The sequence below is a fragment of the Mus musculus genome, chromosome 7 (genome assembly GCF_000001635.26).
Source record: "Mus musculus strain C57BL/6J chromosome 7, GRCm38.p6 C57BL/6J".
NCBI classification, from domain to species: Eukaryota; Metazoa; Chordata; class Mammalia; order Rodentia; family Muridae; genus Mus; species Mus musculus.
The window spans coordinates 13,449,718-13,475,583 of NC_000073.6; the positions used below are offsets into that span (position 1 = coordinate 13,449,718).

Sequence of the window (25,866 nt, forward strand, 5' to 3'; positions counted from 1 at the left end):
GGCGGTTCCTCAGAAAATTGGACACAGTACTACCGGAGGATCCAGCAATACCTCTCCTGAAGATGCCCCAACGGGTAAGAAGGACACATGCTCCACTATGTTCATAGCAGCCTTATTTATAATAGCCAGAAGCTGGAAAGAACCCAGATGCCCCTCAACAGAGGAATGGATACAGAAAATGTGGTACATCTACACAATGGAGTACTACTCAGCTATTAAAAAGAATGAATTTATGAAATTCCTAGCCAAATTAATGGACCTGGAGGGCATCATCCTGAGTGAGGTAACACATTCACAAAGAAACTCACACAATATGTACTCACTGATAAGTGGATATTAGCCCCAAACCTAGGATACCCAAGATATAAGATACAATTTGCTAAACACATGAAACTCAAGAAGAATGAAGACTGAAGTGTGGACACTATGCCCATCCTTAGAATTGGGAACAAAACACCCATGGAAGGAGTTACAGAGACAAAGTTTGGAGCTGAGATGAAAGGATGGACCATGTAGAGACTGCCATATCCAGGGATCCACCCCATAATCAGCATCCAAACGCTGACACCATTGCATACACTAGCAAGATTTTATTGAAAGGACCCAGATGTAGCTGTCTCTTGTGAGACTATGCCGGGGCCTAGCAAACACAGAAGTGGATGCTCACAGTCAGCTAATGGATGGATCACAGGGCTCCCAATGGAGGAGCTAGAGAAAATAGCCAAAGAGCTAAAGGGATCTGCAACCCTAGAGGTGGAACAACATTATGAACTAACCAGTAGCCCGGAGGTCTTGACTCTAGCTGCATATATATCAAAAGATGGCCTAGTCGGCCATCACTGGAAAGAGAGGCCCATTGGACTTGCAAACTTTATATGCCCCAGTACAGGGGAACACCAGGGCCAAAAAGGGGGAGTGGGTGGGTAGGGGAGTGGGGGTGGGTGGGTATGGGGGACTTTTGGTATAGCATTGGAAATGTAAATGAGCTAAATACCTAATAAAAAATGGAAAAAAAAAAAGAAAAAGTAACAGACTTGATCTAGCTCTGCAGAGAAAAAAGAGTGGGAAGAGGAGGGAGGAGGGAGGAGGGAGGAGAGGAGAGATGACATGACAAGAATGAGACAGAGGCTGTGACTGGATGCCAGGCCTGCAAGATTTTCAGAGTGAGCTACATTTGCCAACCTGACAGCAGGAACATGGCCCAGCCTTTGGATTTTCTATTGGTTTCAATCTGCCTGTTTCACAGCCTTTTCAGTTTTCAAGTAGAAGGTAAGGGATGAAGTGAGTATGGCTGGGGGTGGGTTTTTGATGAAGCAGCCTAGTACATCATTGCCATATGTAACAAACTCTGAGATTTCCTGTAGGGGAGAGGCCACCCTGACTTCGTGTGTTCTATTAAATGAAAAGGCATGTTTTCTCTTGAAAATAGGATCCTCCAAAAGGTTCAAAGCTAGCAAGATAAAACTGAAAGGGGAGAAAGAATAAAAACTCAAATTGGGATATTCTCCAGCTAGAAATCATACCACAGAATAAGTTCTCTATTTATTTTGATGTTTGAAATGCTTACATAAGGAGAAAAGGAGACAGTTTTGGAAAGCCCATTTTATTTCCTTATCAAAGTCGTGTTGTCTTGAGTGACTCTGAAATGGCTATTTAAGCAAGGATTCCATTCTGGTTTCTGTCTTAGTGTTGTGAGCATTAGGCAGAGCTGTGCAAATTACTTTTTATGGAGTGGTTGAGAGTATATACTCATTCAAGTACTCCTCAGCATGTCTTTGCATCTAAGAATAATTAAAAGCCAGAGTATTTAAAAGTGAAAGAGAAAAAAAAAGGAGGAGAAGATTCTCTTTGTATAACCACTTTTCTATTAACTGCAATTCCTATTTTATGATTATTGAAAGGCAACACTTTTGCCATAGCTATGTATTTTTAGTTGAAAAATTTAAATAGTATTTATTTGTGTATGTGAATATACACTTGGATATCATAGTGTGCATGTAGAGATCAAAGAAAAACTTGCAGGAGTCTGTTCTCTCCTCCACCATATAGATTCCAGGGGACCAAACTCAGGTCATCAGGCTTTGTCAGCAAGCACTTTTATCCTCTGAGCCATCTTGCTGGCCCATTTCTCTCTTTTACCTCGTACATAATTCAAGAAGCTACTTAAGATGTTTGCAGCCCCATAAGAGGAACAACAATATGATCCAACCAGTACCCACTCAGAGCTCCCAGAGACTAAACCACCAACCAAAGAGTACACATGGAGAGACCCATGGCTCCTGCTGCATATGTAGCAGAGGAAGGCCTTGTTGGTCATCAATGCTAGGAGAAGCCCTTGGTCCTTTGAAAGCTTGATGTCCCAGTGTAGGGGAATGCCAGGACCAGGAAGCAGTAGGGGTGGGTTGGTGAGCAGGGGGAGGGAGGATATAGGGGGCTTTTGGAGGGGAAACCAGGAAAAGGGATAACATTTGAAATGTAAATACAGAAAATATCTAATTGGAAAAAAAAAGATGTTCCTAAGACCTTTCTACTTTTAGCATCTGGCCTTTTAGGTTATTGACATCTTATTCCTCCATATATTATCATCATCATCTCTGCTATATAAAGTGAGATTCCATGGATCCTGGGTATGTTATCCTGTACTTAGAATGATACAGTGATATTTTACTTTTGGTCATATAACTGTTGTTTATTTATGATCCTCCTTTAGACAGTTTATGAACATTTGCTTCCTAGAGTTACAAACACTACCATCAGTGCCTTTTCCTCCAAAGACATATTTTTATGTATGAGTGTTTTACCTTCATGCATATATAAATACCATGTACATGTCTGGTGACCAAGGATGGTGGAAGATATTCCCTGGAACTGGAATTACAGACAGTTGTGAGTTGCCTTGTGGGTCTTGAAAACTGAACCCAAGTCCTCTGCAAGAGCTGAGGGCTCTTAAACATGGAGCCATCTCCAGGTGTCACTTCAGTTTTTGTTTTATGTTGTTTTGATTGGGGATGGTGGTGGTGGTGACTCATCACAGTACCCGTATCATGGCCAGAGAACAACTTGTGAGAGTCCAGTCTCTTCTTTCTGCTATGCGGGTGCTAGGGATCTAATTGGGTTGAGCCTCAGACTTGGCTTGGTGACAAGTGCTAAGTACCTTTTGCTTGAGCCACTGAAGTGCATACTGGAGGCTTGTAGAGCTGATTCTAGTCAGTATGGGTTGTAATGATCATATTACTGCAATAGCCAGTCTGAAGATGAGAGAATATGATCAACAGTTAGAGGCATTTTGCTTTCAGAGAAATCCAATAATGAAAAACATCAAATCTTACTTAGCATTTTGGCAATGATATCATGGTAGTTTAAAATTAAACATCACAAGTATCTTCAGTCAATGATTGAACAGGCAAGTGGGAAGACAGGCCTTGAGTGGTACCTGCTGAAACCATTTATGATCATGACCTGAAGAGGAAGAAGTGAACGTTGGAAACAGTTCACAGAGGGCTGGTTTGAGTGATCTTGTTCCAGAATTGAAATTATTATTTTGGGAATAAAATATATAACCAATAGCTAGCAAATGGTAACCTCTTTTGTTTGCTGTTTCTTCTATTTTTTAAAAGTTTTCTTTATTCTTAAGAATTTCATAATACATACATACATGCAATAAAATATAAGTATATATACCCTTATTTCCCCTCTTAATTTACTCCAACATGTCCTATTTACAATGTTTTTTTCTTTTTTCTTTTTTTGGATATTTTATCTATTTAGATTTTAAATGTTATCCCCCTTTCCAGTTTCACCTCTACAAGCCCCCTATCCCTTTCCGCTTCTCCTTCCCACCTGCTTCTATGAGGGTGCTCCCCCACCCACCAACCTACTCCTGCCTGACCACCCTAGCATTTCCATATGCTGAGGCATCAAGCCTTCACAGGACCATGGGACTCCACCCCCATTGATAACATAGTATTTTTACTGAATTTTTGGGAATTTTATATCATGCGCCCTATCACACTTATTTCCTAGTCTTTCCATGTCAACACTCCCCCTTGTAACCCCTTAAAAAACAAGTCTGATTTATGTTATCTCTATACTCACTGGAACATGGACAAACTCTAATAGCCAGCCCTTTAAATAGAACTGATTTGTTCCCCTTCTGCACACCATACTAGAAGCCATCAACTGTGGAGAGCTAACTTCAGAACTCTTATCACACTTTAACAGTTCTTTTCTTTTTTTTTTTTCCATTTTTTATTAGGTATTTAGCTCATTTACATTTCCAATGCTATACCAAAAGTCCCCCTTACCCACCCACCCCCACTCCCCTACCCACCCACTCCCCCCCTTTGGCCCTGGCGTTCCCCTGTACCGGGGCACACAAAGTCTGCGTGTCCAATGGGCCTCTCTTTCCAGTGATGGCCGACTAGGCCATCTTTTGATACATATGCAGCTAGAGTCAAGAGCTCAGGGGTACTGGTTAGTTCATAATGTTGTTCCACCTATAGGGTTGAAGATCCCTTTAGCTCCTTGGGTACTTTCTCTAGCTCCTCCATTGGGAGCCCTGTGATCCATCCATTAGCTGACTGTGAGCATCCACTTCTGTGTTTGCTAGGCCCCGGCATAGTCTCACAAGAGACAGCTACATCTGGGTCCTTTCAGTAAAATCTTGCTAGTGTATGCAATGGTGTCAGCATTTGGAAGCTGATTATGGGGTGGATCCCTGGATATGGCAGTCTCTACATGGTCCATCCTTTCATCTCAGCTCCATACTTTGTTTCTAACAGTTCTTTTCAATGGCTTAATGTTAGGCTTCTATTTTGTTGGGGGTATGGTTAGGGGTTGTGATAGAAGCCTTCCATGTCCATATTTCTCAACTATGCATCTATAGCCATCAATATAACTGCAGACGTAGTTTTTTTTGGTTTTTACAGTCAGCAGGAACATAAGACTTTGGATTTTCACATGGTTCTGGTGACAACACAGACCATGAATATGGCCCTAGCTTGCAGTAGGTCCACAGATACATACAAGGCCCTTAGAGAAGCCTGTACTGCAGAAATCACCATGGTCTCAGGTGGCTGTGCAGGTCATTCACATCAACATGGACCCCAGTGGAAGTAAGGCCCATGAACATAAACATGGATTTAAGTGGCAGTCTAGACCATGGACATCCACATGCCTTTTGGTGGCAGCATTGGCCACAAACATCAACAGAGTACTGGGATGCAGTAGGTCCTCTGAGCCAGACATGGCCCCAGGCAGCAGCATGGATCAAACATCTCCATAGCTTTAGGTGGTGTCCCAGGCCACCCACATCAATATGGCCTCCTGTATGTTCCATGAGTATCAACATGGACATAGGCGACAGCACAGACCACCAGCATCCACATGGCCTTTGGTGGTAACATAGATCATGAATATCAGCAAAGACCCTGGCTTCGGTAGAACCATGGGCCCAGGAATGGTACTCAGTGTCAGTATGAATCTGGAAATCACCATGACCTCAGGTGGCAGAACAGTCCATTCAGATAAAGTATGTCTCCCAGAGGAAGCACAGCCCCCCAAACATCAACATAATTTTAGGTGGTAGCCCAGACTATGAGCATCCTCATGAACTTTGGTATTATTGCAGGCAATGAACATCAACACAGATTCCCATATCAATAAGAACTTGGATCCAGACATGACCCTTGAGGGCAGTGCTGGCCCAGACATCACCATGTACTCAGGTGGAAGTTCAAGCCATTCAGTTCCATATGGCCTCAGCAGTGGAAATCAACATGACTTCAGGGGGCAGTAAAGACCATAGTCATCTGCATGGCCTTTTATGGTAACATGGGCCACAGACATCAATAGAGACACTGGCTGCAGTAGAATCATATACCCAGACATAGTCTTTGGAGGTAGCACAGATACAGAAATCACCAAGGTGTTAGGTGGTAGTGCAGTCCACTCATATCAGCCTGGTGCTCACTGTTGCTACATCTTGTCATATCTCCAGATCTAAGTCTTTCCACGGTGTATGTACTGCTCCATTTTCCTGTCTTTCCAATCTCTCTATCAACTATTTACTCCTTATATTGATACCCATCACCTGTCCCATGAAGGCAGGGTGGGCTTTGTGTCTTCTGCTGCCTGTGACTCCAATTTTTTTTTTTGAATAATCCATTAAGTCTAGTTAATGGCACCCATATGAGCATGGGTATAGGCAATTCAGACATGGGAGCTATAGAATCCTATCAGTAGCTAAACCCTCAAAAAAGAATGGTGTTCTCTCCTAGAAGCTTTTGTCTGTTAATAGCTTCCCAGTAAGGCACATATCTACAGAGATTACCTCCCACATCTCCCCTGTTTATGCTGTAACTTTGGTTATATTGATCATTTGCAAGATAACCACAGCTGCTACAAATGTGATAGCTAAACCATGCTATGTCCAGAGAACATCATTTCACACTTCTCTCCACACTTTGCCTCTTACATTTTTTTGTGCTTCCTTTTCTGCATTGTTTCCTTAGCTCCACTGACAGGGATGTTCCATTTAGGGCTGCACACTCAATAGCCTATGTTTTCTTGTTTTAAAGCTCTCATTACTTTGATGTTAGTCTTATTTGATGTTAGTCTTAGGGAGCACCTCCAAAATTCCTCCTCCTCCTCCTCCTCCTCCTCCTCCTCCTCCCCCTCCTCCTCCTCCTCCTCCTCCTCCTCCTCCTCCTCCTCCTCCTCCTCCTCCTCCTCCTCCTCCTCCTCCTCTTCTTCTTCTTCTTCTTCTTCTTCTTCTTCTTCTTCTTCTTCTTCTTCTTCTTCTTCTTCTTCTTCTTTCTTCTTTCTTCTTCCTTCTTCCTTCTTCCTTCTTCCTTCTTCCTTCTTCCTTCTTCCTTCTTCCTTCTTCCTTCTTCCTTCTTCCTTCTTCCTTCTTCCTCTCCCTCTCCCTCTCCCTCTTTCTCTTCCTCTTCTTCTTCTTCTCCTTCTCCTTTTTGTTTTTCGAGACAGGGTTTCTCTGTATAGCCCTGGCTGTCCTGGAACTCACTTTGTAGACCAGGCTGGCCTTGAACTCAGAAATCTGCCTGCCTCTGCCTCCCGAGTTCTGGGATTAAAGGCATGCACCACCACGCCTGGCCAAAATTACTCTTCTTGAAAGACATTTGTCTTTTTAATTTATGTAACTTTGGATCACCATATAGTAAAATTGATTGGTAGGTGATAGATCATAAGTAGAGGTTGGGTTACATTTTCTTTTTTGTGTTGTTTTGTCTCTTTTATGCACTTGTTGGAGTGTTTGTTATGGCTTTCTTTTCTCCTGAACCTATTGGGATGTTCTATTTTCTGTAACTCTTCCTAGAGGAATTACTGCATGCAGTTCAGCTAGGGGGCTGATGAAACATAGTGTTCATTACCAAATGGAATGCTGGCATCATCCTGTATTGGTTATATGCCAATAAGATCAAGGGTGAGGGTGGACACTCAACACCAAGGTGACTAGGTGGAGTCAAAACCTCAGTGACACCCTGGGTTCTAGGAATTTTCTGGAGACAGGAAAGCAATTTCAGATCCAATAAAGTCTGTCTACTATCTGGGAGCTGTGGTTAGAGACACAAGCCCAGAATAACGTTGGAAACACAGTTGTTTAGAGTCAAATTTCTGCAGCAACAATTGGAACTTCAGCAATTGGAAGACAACTCTCACAATGACCTGAGTGACCAAAACTCCATTTTTAAAAAAATTTTATTAGATATTTTCTTCATTTTCATTTAAAATGTTATCCCAAAGTCCCCTATACCCTTCTCCCCACCCTGCTCCCCTACTTACCCACTCCCACTTCTTGTCCCTGGCATTCGTTCCCCTGTGCTGGGGCATATAAATTTTGCAAGACCAAGGGGCCATTTTAAAAAAGATATTCTTTCATACAATTCATTCCAACTGTGGTTTCCCTTCCCTCCATTCCCCTTGCTTCCCCAGCACCTTCCTTCTCACCCAACACCTTCATTCTTCCTCTGTTTCCCTTCAGAAAAAGCAGGTCTCCAAGGATATCAATTGAACATGGCACAAGGCTAAGTGAAGTAATCCAAGAGGAGGAAAAAGGTCCCCTGGACAGGTGAAACTATCAAATATATCCCACTCCCATTAGGAGTCCCATAAAAACACCAAGGCAACAAACATAACATAGATGTAGAGAACCTAGCTCAGGCTCATGCAGGTTTCATAATTTCCACTTCAGTCTCTGTGCAAAGCTCTACTCTTTGATGGGACCCTGGCCACTAGAGCCAACGCTCAGCCCTGCACTGACCTCTGAGGCCACTGGACTAGAGTCATAATCACTCAGGGTACTCTCTTGTCTTGTACAAGCCATGATACTTTAATGCTTAACTTTAAAGATAGTTAAGAATTTTGTATGGCTTGAGCTTGCACAGGTCTTGTGCATGGTATCACAACCACTGTGAGTTCAAGTGGGCAACTTAAGAATACATTTTTTTTAAATAATTGAATTTAGTGAGGTACTTTGTCTCTTGAAATAAGTATTTGTTTCTAATTGTGTTTTTCAGATTATTATGCACCAACTATAGGTGAGTGTGTTTTTAAAATCCTTTTATGAGACATTGTAAAAATGTTGTAGTAAGTGGTGTCACTGGTACTTCATATTTTTAAAATATAAAATATTATTTTATGAATATATACAAGGGAAAGTAAGTTACTTTAAAATAATTAAGGGTTTTATATGGTTTGAATTTGTAATGGTCTTGTGCCTGCTGTCACAGTAGCTGTGAGTTCAAATGTGTAACAGTCCTGCTGTGTATGGAAAACATTCTTTCCTTATATTCATCCACTGTATCTGACTCTGAAAACATTTTTACTTTATTAATTTAATTTTATTTGTTTACATATCGAATATTATTCCCCTCCCCTTCTTTTTCCCTATCCTTCCCTTTGCCTCAAGAGGGTACTCCCCCACTCATCCTCCCACTCCCACCTCACCCTTCTAGCATCCCCCTTCTCTGGGACATCAAGCCTCCACAAGACCAAGTGGCTTCCCTCCCATTGATGCCAGATAAGGCAGTACTCTGCTACATATTTATTGGGAGCCATGGAAAGGTCCATATATTCTTTGGTTGGTGGTTTAATCTCTAGGAGTTCTTAGGGGTCAAGTTAGTTGATACTGTTGTTCTTCCTATGGAGTTGCAGTACCTCCTTCAGCTCCTTCAGCCCTTTCCCCAACTCTTCCATTGAGGTCACCAGGATCAGTCCAATGATTGGATATGAGTATCTGCAACTGTCTTAGTCAGGTACTGGCAGAGCCTCTCAGAAGACAGCCATACCAGGCTCCTGTCTGCAAGCACATCTTGGCTTCAACAATAGTGAGTGTTGAGGTTTGGTGGCTGCAGATGAAATGGATCCCGAGGTGGGAGAGTCTCTGGATGGCCTTTCCTTTAGTCTCTGCTTCATTTTTGTCCCTGCATTTCTTTAGACAGGAACAATTCTGAGTTAAAACTTTGAAATGGGTGGGTGGTCCCATCCCTCTACTGAGGGCCATGTCTATCTACTGGATGTGGTCTCTTCTGATGCTATCTCACCAATGTTGGGTATTTTGACTAATGTCATCCTCATTGGGTTCTGGGAGCCTTTCACATCCCTGGTGTCTGGGATTTTCAAGTGATTTCTCCCAGTTGCCCACATCCCACTGCTACTTATATCTGTTCATCCTCCTGGCCCTCTGAAATTCTCTCATGTCTCTTCACATACATGGTCCTGCTCCCCTATTTTCCTCCTCCTCCACTCTTCTACCAAGGTGACTTCCTCCCTCTGCCTCCTGTGATTATTTTGTTATACCTTCTAAGTTTGAAGCATCTACACTTTGGTCTTCCTTCTTGTTAAGCTTCATATGGTCTATGAGTTGTATCATGACTATTCTGAGACTTTGGGGTAATATCTATTATCAATGAGTAAATACCATGTATGTCATTTTGGGTCTGGGTAACCTCACTCAGGATGATATTTTTTAGTTGTATCCATTTGCCTACAAAGTGTGCGAAGTTGCCATTTTTAATAGCTGAGTAGAATTCCATTCTGTAAATGTACCACATTTTCTGTAGTCATTCTTTCATTGAAGGACATCTGGGCTATTTCCAGCTTCTGGCTATTATAAATAAGGCTGCTATAAACATAGTGGAGCATGTGACCTTGTTATATGTTGGAGTGTATTTTGGCTAAATGCTCAGTAGTGGTATAGGTGGTCTTCAGGTAGAACTATTTTCAGAGAAACTGCCAGATTGATTTTTGAAGTGGTTTTACCAGCCTGCCATCCTACCAGCAGTGAAGGGGAATTCCTCTTTCTCTACGTCCTTCTCTACACCCTTGCCAGCATCTGCTGTCACCTGAGTTTTTGATCTTAGCCATTCTGACTGGTGTGAGGTGGAATCTCAGGGTCATTTTCATTTACGTTTCACTGATGACTAAGGATGTTGAGCATTTCTTTAGGTGCTTTTTGGCCACTCAAAATTTCTCAGTTGAGAATTTTTTGTTTAGTTCTGTATCCCGTTTTTAATTGGGTTATTTGGTTTTCTGGAGTCTACCTTCTTGAGTTCTTTGTATATTTTAGATAATGTCCTCTATTAGATCTAGGGTTGGTAAAGATCTTTTACTAATGTGTAGGTTGCCATTTTGTAGTATTGACAGTGTCTTTTGCCTTACAGAAGCTTTCCAGTTTCATGAGGTCCCTTTGTCAATTGTTGAACTTAGAGCCTGAGTTCTTGGTGTTCTAAAATTTCTCCTGTGATAATGTGTTCAATGCTTTTTCCCACTTTCTTTTCTACTAAATTCAGTGTATCTAGATTTATAAGGAGGTCCTTGATCCAGTTGGTCTTCAGCTTTGTACAAGGAGATAAGAATGGATCAATTTGCATTTGTCCACATGCAGACTGCCAGTTACACCAGCACCATTTATTGAAAATATTGTCCCTTTTCCACTATATTTCTTTGGCTTGTCAAAGATCAAGTGACCATAGGTATGTGTGTCTATTTCTGGGTCTTCACTTCTATTCCATTGATCTACCAGTCTGCCTCTGTACCAATATCAGTCAGTGTTTATCACTATTACTCTTTAGTACAACTTGAGATCAGGGATGGTGATACCCCAACTTCTTTTACTGGTGTGAATTGTTTTTGCTATCCTGGGTTTTCTGTTATTACAGATGAAGTTGAGAATTGCTCTATCTCTGTGAAGAATTGAGATGGAATTTTGATGGGGACTGCATTGAGTCTGTAGACTGATTTTATTAAGACGGCCATTTTTAGTATGTTATAACATCCTACCAATCTATGACCATGGGGGATCTTTCCATTTTCAGAGGTGTTCCTCTTTTTTTTTTTTCTTCAGATACTTGAAGTTCTTGTCATGCAGGTCTTTCACTTGCTTGGTTAGAGTTATGCCAAAATATTTAATATTATTTGTAACTATTGTGAAGGGTGTTTATTCCCTAGTTTCTTTCTCACCTCAATTATCCTTTGTGTAGAGGAAGACTACTTATTTGTTTGAACTAATTTTATATCCAGCCACTTTACTGAAGTTGTTTATCAGCTGTAAGAGTTCTCTGGTAAAATTTTTAGGTTGCTTATGTGTGCTATCATATCATCTGTAAATAGTGGTAAGTTGACATCTTGCTTCCTAATTTTTTTTCCTGCTTTACACATATACTTTATTTTTCCTTCTTTTTATTTAGTTTCATTTTCTTATTCTCTTGATCTCCTTTTGTTATCTAATTGTTCTAGCTATAACTTTGAGTACTATAGTGAATAAACAGGGAGAGAGTGGACATTCTTTTCTTGTTGCTGATTTTAGTGGGATTGTTTCAAGATTCTTTCCATTTAATTTGATGTTGGCTGTTGGTTTGCTGTATATTTCTTTTATTATGTTTAGGTATGGGTCTTGCATTCCTGATCTTTCCAAGACTTTTAATATGAAGGAGTGTTGTATTTTGTCAGAGGCTTTTGTGAGCATCTAGTGAAATGATCATGTGTGATTTTTTCTTTGAGTTTGTTTAGATAGTGGATTACATTAATCCATTTTCATATATTGAGCCATCTCTGCATCCCTTGGATGAAGCTTACTTGATTGTGATGAATGATTGTTTTGATGTTTTCTTGGACTTGGTTTATGAGAATTTCATTGAGTATTTTTAGGTTGATATTCATAAGCAAGTTTTGTCTGAAGTTCTCTTTTTTTTGAAAATTTTATTAGATATTTTCTTCATTTACAATTCAAATGGTATCCCCAAAGTCCCTTATACCCTTCCCCCACCCTGCTCTCTAACTCACCCACCCCTGCTTCCTGGCCCCGGTATTCCCCTGTATTGGGGCATATAATCTTTGCAAGACCAAGGGCCTCTCCTTCCAATGATGGCCCATTAGGCCATCTTCTGCTACATATGCAGCTAGACAGGAGTTCAGGGGGTACTGGTTAGTCCATATTGCTGTTCCTCCTATAGGGTTACAAACCCTGAAGTTCTCTTTCTTTGTTGGGTCTTTGTGTGGTTCAGGTATCAGCAAAACTGTGGCTTCATAGAATTAATTAGGCAGTATTACTTCTGTTTCCATTTTGTGGAATAGTTTGAGAAGTATTGGTATTAGGTCTCCTTTGAAGGTCTGATAGAATTCTGCACAAAAATCATCTGGCCCTTTTTTTTTTTTTTTGTAGTGAGTTTTAATGAGTGCTTCTATTTCCTTAGGGGCTATGGGACTGTTTAGATAGTTTATCTTGCCTTCATTGGTACATGGTACCCATATTGAAAATCATCAATTTCATCTGGATTTTCAAGTTTTGTTGAGAATAGGCTTTTGTATTAGGATGTGGTGTTTTTTGAATTTCTTCAGTTTCTGTTGTTATATCTACATTTTCATTTCTGATTTTGTTAATTTGGATACTGTCTCTGTGCACTTTAGTTAGTATGGCTAAGGGTTTATCTATCTTGTTGATTTTCTCAAAGAACCAGCTCTTGGTACTTTAGATTCATTGTATAGTTCTCTTTGTTTCCAATTGGTTGATTTCATCTCTGAGTCTGATTATTTCCGCTGTCTACTCCTCTTGGATGTCTTTGCTTCATTTTGTTCAAGAGCTTTCAGATGTGCTATTAAGTTTCTAGTATAGAATCTCTCCATTTTTTTTAAATGAAGGTACTCCATGGTGTCTTAGTCAGGGTTTCTATTACTGCACAAACATCATGACCAAGACGCAAGTTGGGGAGGAAAGGGTTTATTTGGCTTACACTTCCACATTGCTGCTCATCACCAAGGAAGTCAGGACTGGAACTCAAGCAGGTCAGAAATCAGGAGCTGATGCAGAGGCTATGGAGGGATGTTCTTTATGGGCTTGCTTCCCCTGGCTTGCTCAGCCTGCTCTCTTATAGAACCAAGACTACCAGCCCAGAGATGGTCCCACCCACAAGGGTCCTTTCCCCTTGATCACTAATTGAGAAAATGCCTTACAGTTGGATCTCATGGAAGCATTTCCTCAACTGAAGCTCCTTTCTCTGTGATAACTCCAGCTGTGTCAAGTTGACACAAAACTAGCCAGTACACCATGGTATGAATTTGCATATTAGCACTGCCTTCATTGTGTCCCATAAATGTGGGTATTCTGTGCCTTCATTTTCATTAAATTCCAGAAAGTCTTTAATTGCTTTCTTTCTTTCTTCCCTGACCAAGTTATCATTGAGTAGAGAGTTATTCAGTTTCCATGTGTATATGTAATTTCTGTTATTTTGTTTTTATTGAAGACTGTCCTTATTCCATGGAGATCTGATAGAATGGATGGGATTACGTTAATCTTCTTGTATCTGTTGAGGCTTGTTTTGTGTGTCATTATATGGTCAGTTTTGGAGAATGTATTCTGAGGTGTTGAGAAAAGATATATATATACTGTTTAGTTTCGATTTCCATGATCTGTCTATTGTTGAGGGTAGAGTGTTGACATCTCCCACTATCACTGTGTGGGATTCAATGTATGTTTTGAGCTTTAGTAATGTTTTACAAATATGGGTGCCCTTGCATTTGGGGTGTACATGTTCAGAATTGAGAGTTCATGTTGGTGTAGGTTTTTTTGGTTTGTTTGTTTTGTTTTTGTCTTCGTTTTTGTTTTTGATGAGTATGAATTATTTTTTCCTGTCTCTTTTGATTACTTTTGGTTGAAATTATATTTTATTGTATATTAGAGTGGCTACTCCATCTTTTTTCTTAGGATCATTTGCTTGGGAAAAATTTTCCAACCTTTTACTCTGAGGTCTTGTCTGTCACTGATGTGTGTTTTCTGTATGCCAGATGTTAGCTTATATCTTTTAATTGGGTATTTGAATCCATTGATATTGAGAGATAATAACAATAATGAGCAATGATTCATGGTCCCTGTTATTTTTGTTTTTAGAGATGGTATAATGTTTGTGTGATTTTGGGGTTTGTTGTGAAATTAATTTTGTGTTTTTTCTTGGGTGTAATTCCCCTCCCTGTGTTGGAGTTTTCTTTCTATCATCCTCTGTGGGGCTGGGTTAGTAGAAAGATATTGTTTAAATTTAGTTTTGTCATGGAATATCTTCATTTCTCCATCTATGGTGATTAAGAGTTTTGCTGGGTATAGTAGCCTGGGCTGGCATTTGTGTTCTCTTAGAGTCTGCATGATGTCTGCCCAAGATCTTCTGACTTTTAGAGTCTCTGTTGAGAAGTCTGTTGTAATTTGATAGATCTGCTTTTACATGTTACTTGGCCTTTTTCTCTTATAGCTGTTAATATTATTTCTTTGTTCTGTTTATTTACTGTTTTGATTATTATGCAATGGAAGGAATTTTCTTCTGGTCCAATCTATTTGGTGTTCTATGGGCTTCTTGTATGTTTATGACCATCTCTTTCTTTAGGTTAGTGGAGTTTTCTTCTATGATTTTGTTGAAGATATCTCCTGGCCCTTTGAATTGGGGGAATCTTCACTTTCCTGTATTCTTTTTATTCTTAGGTTTGGTCTTTGCATTGTATCCTGAATTCCTGAATGTTTTGGGTTAGAAGCTTTTTGCACTTTGTATTTTTTTTTTTTTTTGAAGCTTGCGTCAGTATTTTCTGCCCCTGAGATTCTCTTCTATCTCTTGTATTCTGTTGATGGTGTCTGTATCTGTAACTCCTGATCTCCTTCCTAGTTTTTCCATTTCCAGGGTTGCTTCCCTTTGTTATTTCTTTATTGTTTATTTCCATTTTTAGAACCTCGAGAGTTTTATTCAATTCCATCACCTGTTTGATTGCGTGTATTTCTTTAACAGATTTATGTGTTTTCTCGTGAAGGGCTTCTGCCTGTTTACCTGTGTTCTGTATTTCTTTAAGGGAGTTATTTATGTCATCCTTAAGGTTGTTGTATCATCTTCATGAGATAGGATTTTAGATCAGAACCTTGCTTTTTATGTATGTTGGAGAGAGAACTGTGGTGGAAGAACTGGGTTCTGATGTTCCTAAGTGGCATTGGTTTCTGTTGCTTATGCTTTTGTGCTTGGCTCTCACCATTTGTAATATCAGGTGTTAACTGGCCTCAGTGTTTCTGACTGGATCCTCTCCCTCCTGTGAGCATGGTTGTGATGGACCTCCTGGGAGTCAAGCTGTATGTGGGTGGGAACAGGTCTGAAGTGTAGGCTCTGCCCCAGGTTGAATTGTGGGCTGGAAGGAAAATGTGTCTCCAGCAGGACAGGGTAGGGCAGGGCAGATTTTTTCCACCTAAGCTGGGCCCTGTAGGGGTCACAGTTAGGCCAGGTATTCGGGTAGGGGGTGTCTCACCTGTGAGCCTGGTTTTGATGGACCTCCTGGGAGTCAAGCTGTTTTTTTTTTTTTTTTTTTTTTTTTTTTTTTTTTTTTTTGTGGGAGGGGGTCTGGAGCACTGGCTCTGCTCTGGGCCATCTGACTACATTTCTTCTGCATTCACAATAATCCCTGAGTCTGGGGAGAACAGAGTGTGCTATAGATGTCCCATTTAAGACTGAGCATCCTACAATCTCTTGTTCTCTGCATGTTAAGTAGTTGTGGGTGTCTGTTAATTGCCATCTACTACAGAAGAAGCTTTTGTGATGAGGGTTGAATGCTGCAGTAATCTATGGGGATACCAATAAATTCTTAAGCATGGTGAGGTAAGCAAGAAAATAGTCAAGGAGCTATTGATAATTGATTGCTGCTGAAAGAGGAAAAGTTAGTTATCTTAAAGAGTATGGACTCAGTCAACCACAATCCAGTGGATGGCAACTTACCCAATCATATATAGGCCATAAATTTAGGTAAGCATGAAATGGGGTATGGATCTGGGAGAACCTACTAGAGGGAGTATTATAAAAGTATAATATATTACGTTCTCAAAGAATTAGCAAAAGTATTAAAAATTAAAAATAATGATTTTATCAGTACCTTTAAGCAATTAAATTTGTCATTATGGATATATCAAACTAATTTTTTTCTTTTCTTAAATACTGAGCACTTAAAAAATGACAAATCAGATTTTTTTGTGTCTATTCATATGATCAATTTAGTAACAGCTTAATATACTACAAAGCATGTTTTTCTTTAAAATTCCCTTACTGGTTGATAGTTTATTCTTAATTTACTATTTTAAAAAGGGTTATTTTACTTTTAATTGTGCATATGTGTGTGTGTGTCTGCATGTGGGTATGTATATATTAATGCTGGTGCCTACTGAGGCCAGGAGAGGGCATTGGATTCCCTGGTCCAGTCTTACCTGTTCTTTGTGTATTATAATCTTCCTCTCCCTCATCCGTGATGTTCCTTGAGCCTCAGGGGAAGGGCATATGATATACATGTTTCATCTGTGGCTGAACACTTCATAGACATTTATTCTTTGCACTTTGATCAGCTGTGATTTGTAATGGAATTGGAATTTTAATTAGAATGCCATTCCAACTAAACCCATACACACAGGACTATATATTGTCCACAATTTTTAGTTAATTTGACTAGAGAGGGAACCTCTAATATATGTGATATTATGAAAGAGAAATGACATGTAAGCTGATATAAAACAACAGATTACTAGCAAAGCTGTCAAAAATTATTAGAATCTGGCTTTGTTGCTGATAAAAAAATAAATACATTATAAATACTTTTCTGGATATTTAATGTTAAGAGCCATTCAGACCTGATAAAAGAGGAAGTCTATTTTACATGGATGATGAAGTACTTTGGAATGAAGCCAATGTAGTCATTAAGAAATGTATAGGATTGTTTTGATTTGCATTTTCTTGATGATTAAGGATGTTGAACATTTTTTAGGTACTTCTCAGCCATTAGGTATTCCTCAGTTGAGAATTCTTTGTTTAGCTCTGTACCCCATTTTTTAATCGGGTTATTTGGTTTTTTGGAGTCTAACTTCTTGAGTTCTTTATATACATGTTGGATATTAGTCCCCTATTGGATTTAGGATTGGTAAAGATCTTTTCCCAATCTGTTGACTGCTGTTTTGTCCTATTGAGAGTGTCCTTTGCCTTACAGAAACTTTGCAATTTTTTGAGGTCTTATTTGTCGATTGTTGATCTTACAGCACAAGCCATTGCTGTTCTGTTCAGGAATCTTTCCTCTTTGACCATATCTTTGAGGCTCTTCCCCACTTTCTCCTCTATAAGTTTCAGTGTCTTTGGTTTTATGTGGAGTTCCTAGGTCCACTAAGACTTGACCTTAGTACAAGAAGATAAGAATGGATCAATTCACATTCTTCTACATGATAACTACCACTTGAGCCAGCACCATTTGTTGAAGATGCTGTCTTGTTTCCACTGGATGGTTTTAGCTCCTTTGTCAAAGATCTAATCATAGGTGTGTGGGTTCATTTCTGGGTCTTCAATTCTATTCCATTGATCTACCGTCTGTCATTGTACCAGTACCATGCAGTTTTTATCACCATTGCTCTGTAAACCAGCTTGAGGTCAGGGGATGGTAATTCCACCAGAGGTGTTTTTAATGTTGAGAATAGTTTTTACTATTCTAGTTTTTCTGTTATTCCAGATGAATTTGCAAATTGCCCTTTCTAGCTCATTGAAGAATTGAGTTGTAATTTTGATGGGGGATTACATTGAGTCTATAGATTGCTTTTGACAAGATAGCCATTTTTACTATATTAATTCTGCCAATCCACGAGCATGGGAGATCTTTCCATCTTCTGAGATCTTCTTTGATTTCTTTATTCAGAGACTTGAAGTTCTTTTTTTTTAAAATATTTTTTATTACATATTTTCCTCAATTACATTTCCAATGCTATCCCAAAAGTCCCCCATACCCTCCCCCCCCCACTTCCCTACCCACCCATTCCCATTTTTTTGGCCCTGGCGTTCCCCTGTACTGGGGCATATACAGTTTGCGTGTCCAATGGGCCTCTCTTTCCAGTGATGGCCGCCTAGGCCATCTTTTGATACATATGCAGCTAGAGTCAAGAGCTCTGGGGTACTGGTTAGTTCATAATGTTGTTCCACCTATAGGGTTGCAGATCCCTTTAGCTCCTTGGGTACTTTCTCTAGCTCCTCCATTGGGAGCCCTGTGATCCATCCAATAGCTGACTGTGAGCATCCACTTCTGTGTTTGCTAGGCCCTGGCATGAGACTTGAAGTTCTTATCATACAGATCTTTCACTTGCTTGGTTACAGTCACACCAAGGTATTTTATATTATTTGTGATTATTTTGAAGGGTATTGTTTCCCTAATTTCTTTCTCAGTCTGTTTATCCTTTGTGTAGAGAAAGGCCACTGATTTGTTTGAGTAAATTTTGTATCCAGCTACTTTACTGAAGTTGCTTATCAGGTTTAGAGATTCTACCTCACACCAGTCAGAATGACTAAGATAAGAAAATCAGGGGACAGTAGATGCTGGTGAGGATGTGGAGAAAGAGGAACACTCCTCTACTTTTGGTGGGATTGAAAGCTTGTACAACCACTGTGGAAATTAGTCTTGTGGTTCCTCAGAAAATTGGACATAGTACTACCAGAGGATCCCACAATACCTCTCCTGGGCATATATCCAGAAGATGTTCCAACTGGTAATAAGAACACATGCTCCACTATGTTCATAGCAGCCTTATTTATAATATCCAGAAGCTGGAAAGAACCCAGATGTCCTTCAACAGAGGAATGGATACAGAAAATGTAGTACATTTATACAATGGAGTACTACACAGCCATTAAAAACAATGAATTTATGGAATTCTTAGACAAATGGATGGATGTGGATAATATCCTGAGTGAGGTAAGCCAATCAGAAAAGAACACACTGATAAATGGAAGCTCAGAATCATTCTTTGAAGGGGGAACAAAATACCCATTGAAGGAGTTACAGAGACAAAGTTCAGAGCAGAGCCTGAAGGAACGACCATCAAGAGACTGCCCTACTTAGGGATCCATCCCATAAACAACCACCAAACCCAGATGCTATGATAGATGCCAACAAATTCTTACTGACAGGAGCTTGATATAGCTGTCTCCTGAGAGGCTCTACCAGTGTCTGGCAAATATAGAAGTGGATGCTCACAGTTATCCATTGGATGGAGCACAGGATCCTCAATGAAGGAGCTAGAGAAAGTTTCTAAGGAGCTGAAGGGGTTTGTAGCCCCATAGTGGGAGCATCAATATGAACTAACCCCCAGAGGTCCTTGGGACTAAACCACCAATCAAAGAAAACACATGATGGGACTTGTGGCTCTAGCTGTATATGCAAGAGAGATTGACCTAGTTGGTCATCAATGGGAGGAGAGGCCTAGGTCCTGTGAAGGTTTCATGCCCCAGTATAGGGGAATTCCATGGTCAGGATTGGGAGTGGGTGGTTTGGGTAGCAGGGGGACATGATTGGGGATTTTTGAAGGGACACTAGGAAAGGAGATAACATTTTAAATGTAAATAAAGAAAATTTCTAATAAAAATTATATATAAAGAAATGTATAGGATAAGTAGAGAGCCTGCCAAGAATTTCCTCAGTGAGGGTCTGGAAGCATGGCTGAGTATTTGCCACATCCACAAGGCCTGGGTTCAGTCCCCAGCAATGAAAAAGGATGTAGGATTTCCATAAAGTAAATAATTTCAGGAGCATAAAACTAGATCTGAAAATGTATGATATCTATGGTGGTTTGAATAGGTATGTCTACCACAGACTCATGTGTTTGAATGTTTGGCCCATAGTGGGTGGCATTATTGAAGTAGATGTGGCCTGGATGAAGGAAATGTGTCACTGTGGGAGTGGCCTTTGAGGTCTCCTATGTTGAAGCTACACCCAGTGTGATACACAATCTTCTGCTGTCTGTGGATCAAGATGTAGAACTCTCAGCTCCTTCTCTAGAACCATGTCTGCCTATGTGCTACCATGCTTCCTATCATGATAATAATGGACTAAACCTTTGAAACTGTAAGCCAGTCCCAATTAAGTATTTTTCTTCAGAAGAGTTGCTGTGGTCATGGTGTTTTTTGCTTGACATAATCTTGTGTCAATACTGCTCTTTCTCAGATTAAGATGTCTATTACTGTCATTTTCCGGAAGAGTCTGGATTTTAAAATCTATGAGTGAAATGAACTTTACTTGAATTTTAATTTTTCAGAGTCTTTAATTAGAAATCCAGAGACAGAAGGTAAGTTGATCAGAAAATTTTCATTATTAATATGCTCTTTTTCTTCACATGTTTTTCTTTATTTTAATTTTATGTGTATGGGTGTTTTGTCTGTCTGTATGTTCATAAACCACATGAATGCCTAATGTCAATGGAAGCCAGAAAAAGGCATCAAATCCCTGGAATTGAAGTTACAAATGTTTGTGAGCAAACATATAGGTACTGTCAACTGATCCCAAATCCTTAGGAAGAGCATCTAGTGCTCTTAACCACTGAGCCATCTCTTCATTCCCTGTGCATTGTCTTCTGATTCCAGAAAATAGGAACTTAGTGATTTTGTTTTTAGTAATTTTTCTCCTTTTTTAAATAAAACATTGCATATGTTCCTTTTAAATGGACAAAAGAGTGAAATATGCCTCCATGAGTTCTTACTAGCACTAAAAATTTAGACTTTAAAATTTTTGCTATTCTAGTAAAGAATTCCAGATATATAAAAATCAGCCAATAATAATTTGGGGCATTATGAACAAAACAGTACTGAAGTAGAAAAACATTTTCTTTTGTAATCAGTTGTCTAACCATATTATAGATGTTTCAATATGAAAAATATGGTATCGACCTAGTTGGAGTCAAATAAGTAATATTTTCGATGCTTGTGGAATCCAGATTATGGTGGTTTAAATAAAAATAACCCCTCTAGGCTCACAGAGAGTGGTACTATTAGGAGCTGTGGCCTTGTTATAGTAGGTGTGTCCTTGTTAGAGGAGGTCACTCAAGCCAGTTCACTTCATGCTCCTTGCCAACCAATGTAGAACACTCAGCTCCTCCAGCACCATGTCTACCTGCATGCTGCCATTCTGGATCCATGGCAATAATGAACAAAGCCTCAGAAACTGTAAGCCCAGTGAATTGTTTTCCTTTACAGGAGGTGCCAGGTTCATGGTATCCCTTCACAGCAATGGAAACCCTAAGACCCAGGCCTTGACTATTTTTTCACAATGGTGTTCACAGCTCTAATAGTGGCTTTGATCGCTAAAGTAAGGGATTCTGAGGAAGGACTCACATTTTTAAAGGAGTTACATTTAGTTTCTTAGTTATGTATGTGCTTGTGTATGTATTTGGGTATGCTCATGTGAGTGCAAATGAGGAGACCCGATGTATAGGATCCTCCCTGGAGCCTGAGTTACAGGAAATTGTGAATTACCACACTGGGATGCTTAGAACTGAACGTGAAACCTCTGTAATAACAATATGTGTTCTTAACCACTGAGCCATCCCTTTACTCCTGAAAGAACTCACTTAGAAGTTTAAAATAGAATAGTTTTTTAAAAATATAAATCTAATACATTTAAATGAAGGGAGATGTGATGTAATTCTATTTTAATTAAAAATGTGTTATATAAAATGGTTTATATTTGTCAATTTCACATATTTAAACAATGTATTTTGATCGTATCCATCTCTAACACTTCATCCTACTTCTCACATTCCTAACATTCCTTTCCTCATTTCATGTATTTTTTTTCAACTTGGTAACTAATTATTTGCCAAAATTAACTCATTTTGGCAATTAAAGATACATACTGGAATGTTGGCTTGATGCTAGGCAGCTCATCACAATTGCAATGGCCATTCCATGTCTGATAGCATTCCATAGCTCTCCATAGCTCTCCTTTCCATCCTTCTGACGTTATATACTTTCCACCCTCTTTATGAGATGTGTTGTGTGGGTGTTGACATAGATGTCTCATTTAGGGAAGTAATTCATTTTAAAAAAATACTCTACTAACATACTCAGGGTTGATAAAGAATTTTTGTGTTCTTTTAGATGGTGCATGTGTCTTTCCGTTCTTGTATAGAAGTGAAATATTCTATGACTGTGTCAATTTCAATCTGAAACACAAGTGGTGTTCTTTGAACAAGACTTACCAAGGTTACTGGAAATACTGTGCTCTTTCAGGTAAGTGCTTGACTCACAGATAGTCATCCCTTGTCTTGGGAACCATTTGATGTGATAGACAGGAACTCAGAATCCAGAGCAACTTCCGTTGTGAAAATAAGAGGCACACAACTTCTTTGTTGCTGTTGAATGAGAGCACATGCTTTAAGTGTATGTCATATATCTCCTTCTATCCTTCTATTACTCTTTACCTTTTTATTATTATTTATTTTTTGAGACAGGGTCTCTCATTAAACGTGGAGGTTGCTGATTTGGTGAAACTACCTGTTCAGCAAGCCCAGGGGATTTACTTCTTTCTATCTTCCCCTAGAGTTGAGATTGGAGGCATGTGATACTATACCTGGATTTTATTTGGATTCTAGGTATCTAAAATTGGGTCCTCATCCTTGCACAGTGAGGACTTTAGATACTGAATTGTCTTCCAAGTCCCCGAGGTGTGTGATTTCTGACAATTTCAAATTATATAGAATTAAAGATGTATTAGAGATGTTTTTGATTCCATCATCTTGATAAGAAAACTCCAGTAGAACATCAAGTAGAAATGAATTGCAACGTAGTAGCAATCTCATTTTTATAAGCTACATGGACTAGGAAAGAGAAGATTGTGCAAAAGTGTGTGTGTGTGTGTGTGTGTGTGTGTGCTGCAAAGAAGAAAGTGTTCCCCTTCCCACTGACTCTTCCTTTTACAGACTATGCTCCATGTGCCTTTCCCTTCTGGTACAGACATATGATCTACTGGGATTGCACAGAGGATGGAGAGGTGTTTGGGAAAAAGTGGTGTTCACTCACCCCAAATTACAACAAAGACCAAGTTTGGAAATATTGTATAGAGTGATGAGATTTATTGGATAATGGTGATGATAATGATGACAACAACGACAATAATGAAGATAACTGGTTGTAGAGAGAAGGAAGAAAAATGCAAATTCTTTTTGGAAAGGACTTTCCCTCCTGAAGAGGTTGAATCTTCATTAAAAGTTTTTGTTAAAATTTAAAGCTTTTTTCTGAGATGCAAGTTGAAGATGCTCTGACTATAGATAACTTAGGGTATAGATTATGACTATAGATAACTTAGGGTATAGATTATGGGTTGTGGGATTTAAGATGGAGCGTTATTCTTCAACCACCACTTTCTATTTGCTAGGCATATAAATTGAAGCCATTAAAAATCATACCAGTGTGAAAGCAGTCTGTCAATGTAGTTTTTTGTTTTTGTTGTTGTCATTGTCACACTACTCAGTTGGGAAATCTCCATAAATTCTTGATTTTCTTTGAAGATGAAAGTGGTACAGTTAAGACAATCAGAAGTTCATTGCTGAACAAAGGCCAAATTTTGAGAACACAGATCTTCCCCTGCTCTGTGTCCACTTTGCTTTTTATCTGAACCAAGTCAAATCATGCTCCTCCCTTTCCCCTTCTAGCACCATTTGTATCTGACAGTGAAGAATACACAGCAAATGCCTCATACTTTCACCCCAAAGGGGAACAGCTGACCCCTAAATCTATTCTAATAGAAGAAAAGGGGTTTGCCATGGAAATACCACAGTGACACAAAGCAACCTTGGAAGACTCTACTGGGAAGCAAAAGCTTCTTAAAATTCCCAAAAGGTGCAGTCAACTGGGCAGAATTCAAAGATGGATTTTGAAGAGAATATACTGAGAAAATTTCAGCACTAGACAATAGGTGCCATATCTGGCACTGTGCAAATTGGTGGGCATTATAACTGTCTCCTATTCATCCAGAACATGAAGGAGCCTGTGAAAACCTCAACCATCATGGGATTGTTGCTATATGTAACAAGGTAATTGAAAGAGATGAAGTGAGCTTGTCAGCATGATCACATGACACCTGGTTGGGTGGAGGGTTGACAGGATGCCAGGTCCCATATTTACCTTAGAACCCAGGCAACAATCTTTATGCCTATAAAGACCTTGGCTCTTCTTGGCTGCTAGGTGAGTTCACCTGACATCAGCACCTACTTGGTTCCTAAAAGGAGCAAGCTAAGAATATATGTGTTCAAGGTTTATATCTGTGTCTTTTCTTATCCAGGAAACAAAGGCAGTTCCTGAAGCTGCCTGAAAAGTGGTCTAGAGCTGGGCATAAGAGTTATTATAAGAATCCAAAATTAGGTCTCCATTCTCAAGCTTTTTGGGCCTTAAATAGGTTCACACTGAGCTGCCCCTCTCAGTGTCTGCATTTTGCAATGTTCATAACATTTTGGTAAATAAGCATGGTTTTCCTTAAACTGGTGAGTTTCCTACCATAGCCTCCCAAGTGCTGGGATTACAGTGCCTTACCATCATGCCTGCTGCAATATTGGGGTATTTGAAAATCACACCGTAGGGTCTAATCAGATGATTCAGTGGGTAAAAGTGCTTGCCACCAAACTTGATGACCTGAGTTCCATATAGTAGAAGGAGAATCCATATAGTAGAAGAAGAGAACACACTCCTGCAAATTGTCCTCTGACCCTTCTTCCTTCTACACAATTAAAGATAAATAAATGTAATTAAAAATTAGACACCTCTGGCAATGGGCAAAAAGACACCTTGTTGGTGCTGTTTTTAAATCAGTCAGGGCCAGAGCAGATGGCAGCCCTTTGTTCATCCTAGCCTGATGCCTGGCTAGGTGGCCAAAGCTGCCTTAAACCTAGGACTCATAAAAATCAAGTCAAATCAAGTCAAATCAAATCAAATCAAATCAAATCAAATCAAATCAAATCAAATCAAATCAAATCAAATCAAATCAAATCAAATCCAGGCAGTACATTGTGGGAAGAGGAAGACAAACAGAAACCTGTAGACTGTCATGTCAACCATAGGCTTGCCCTCCAGTACATGGCTCATTTGGGCCATAGACATCCACTTGCTGCCATGCCCTGTATATCATGGATGAAGGATGTCAGCCAGAGGCCTGCCAACTGTGTGACCAGCCTGCAGCAGGAGCCATCACAATGTGTGAGTATGTGGTGATCAGATGGAAGAGAAAGAGAAGTGGAACAGCTTGAGTAGTATGAAGTGGGATGGGACTGGAGACTCGAGGGTGGAGAGGAGTTGCCTGTGAGTTGCCATCTCTGCCACCTAAGGTGCTGGCGTGGTCCCTGTCCGAGCTGCTCCTGAGAGCCATAACTGAGTCCATGACCATGTGACAGGGGTCAATACAATATTTTGCCTTTACTATATTTTGGTGTGGGCCTTGAATTCCTTATCTTTCCAAGACTTTAAATGTGAAGGGCAATTGAATTTTGTCAAATGCTTTTTTCTGCATCTAATGAAATGATCATGTGTTTTATTTTATTTTTTTTTTGAGTTTGTT

The 25,866-nt window shown here is 39.7% G+C and overlaps 1 protein-coding gene and 1 non-coding gene across 3 annotated transcripts; both read left to right on the plus strand.

Moving 5' to 3' along the window:
• Positions 1 to 1,123: 1,123 nt before the first annotated feature.
• Positions 1,124 to 23,733, plus strand: Bsph1 (binder of sperm protein homolog 1). 2 transcript variants are annotated; one of them, NM_001033418.4, is made up of 5 exons: positions 1,124 to 1,269; positions 8,538 to 8,558; positions 20,582 to 20,611; positions 22,419 to 22,550; positions 23,240 to 23,733. In NM_001033418.4, the coding sequence occupies exons 1-5, from the start codon at positions 1,197 to 1,199 to the stop codon at positions 23,383 to 23,385; spliced, it is 402 nt and encodes a 133-aa protein (NP_001028590.1). In that variant the 5' UTR covers positions 1,124 to 1,196; the 3' UTR covers positions 23,386 to 23,733. The 2 variants fall into 2 exon arrangements, with proteins under 2 accessions (NP_001028590.1, NP_001288611.1); NM_001301682.1 differs by lacking the exon at positions 20,582 to 20,611.
• Positions 23,734 to 25,072: 1,339 nt separating this feature from the next.
• On the plus strand, positions 25,073 to 25,213 carry LOC115486832. The gene has a single exon (XR_003947164.1). It is a non-coding gene; the product is annotated as a small nucleolar RNA SNORA48 (small nucleolar RNA).
• The last annotated feature ends 653 nt before the right edge of the window (positions 25,214 to 25,866 follow it).

Bases quoted from the DNA above. Each gene is read 5' to 3' on its own strand.
- Bsph1 (NM_001033418.4), top strand. From the start codon at position 1,197: ATGGCCCAGCCTTTGGATTTTCTATTGGTTTCAATCTGCCTGTTTCAC. The intron at 20,612-22,418 runs GTAAGTTGATCA...GTGTTCTTTTAG, and splicing joins TAGAAATCCAGAGACAGAAG to ATGGTGCATGTGTCTTTCCG. The intron at 22,551-23,239 runs GTAAGTGCTTGA...TTCCTTTTACAG, and splicing joins GAAATACTGTGCTCTTTCAG to ACTATGCTCCATGTGCCTTT.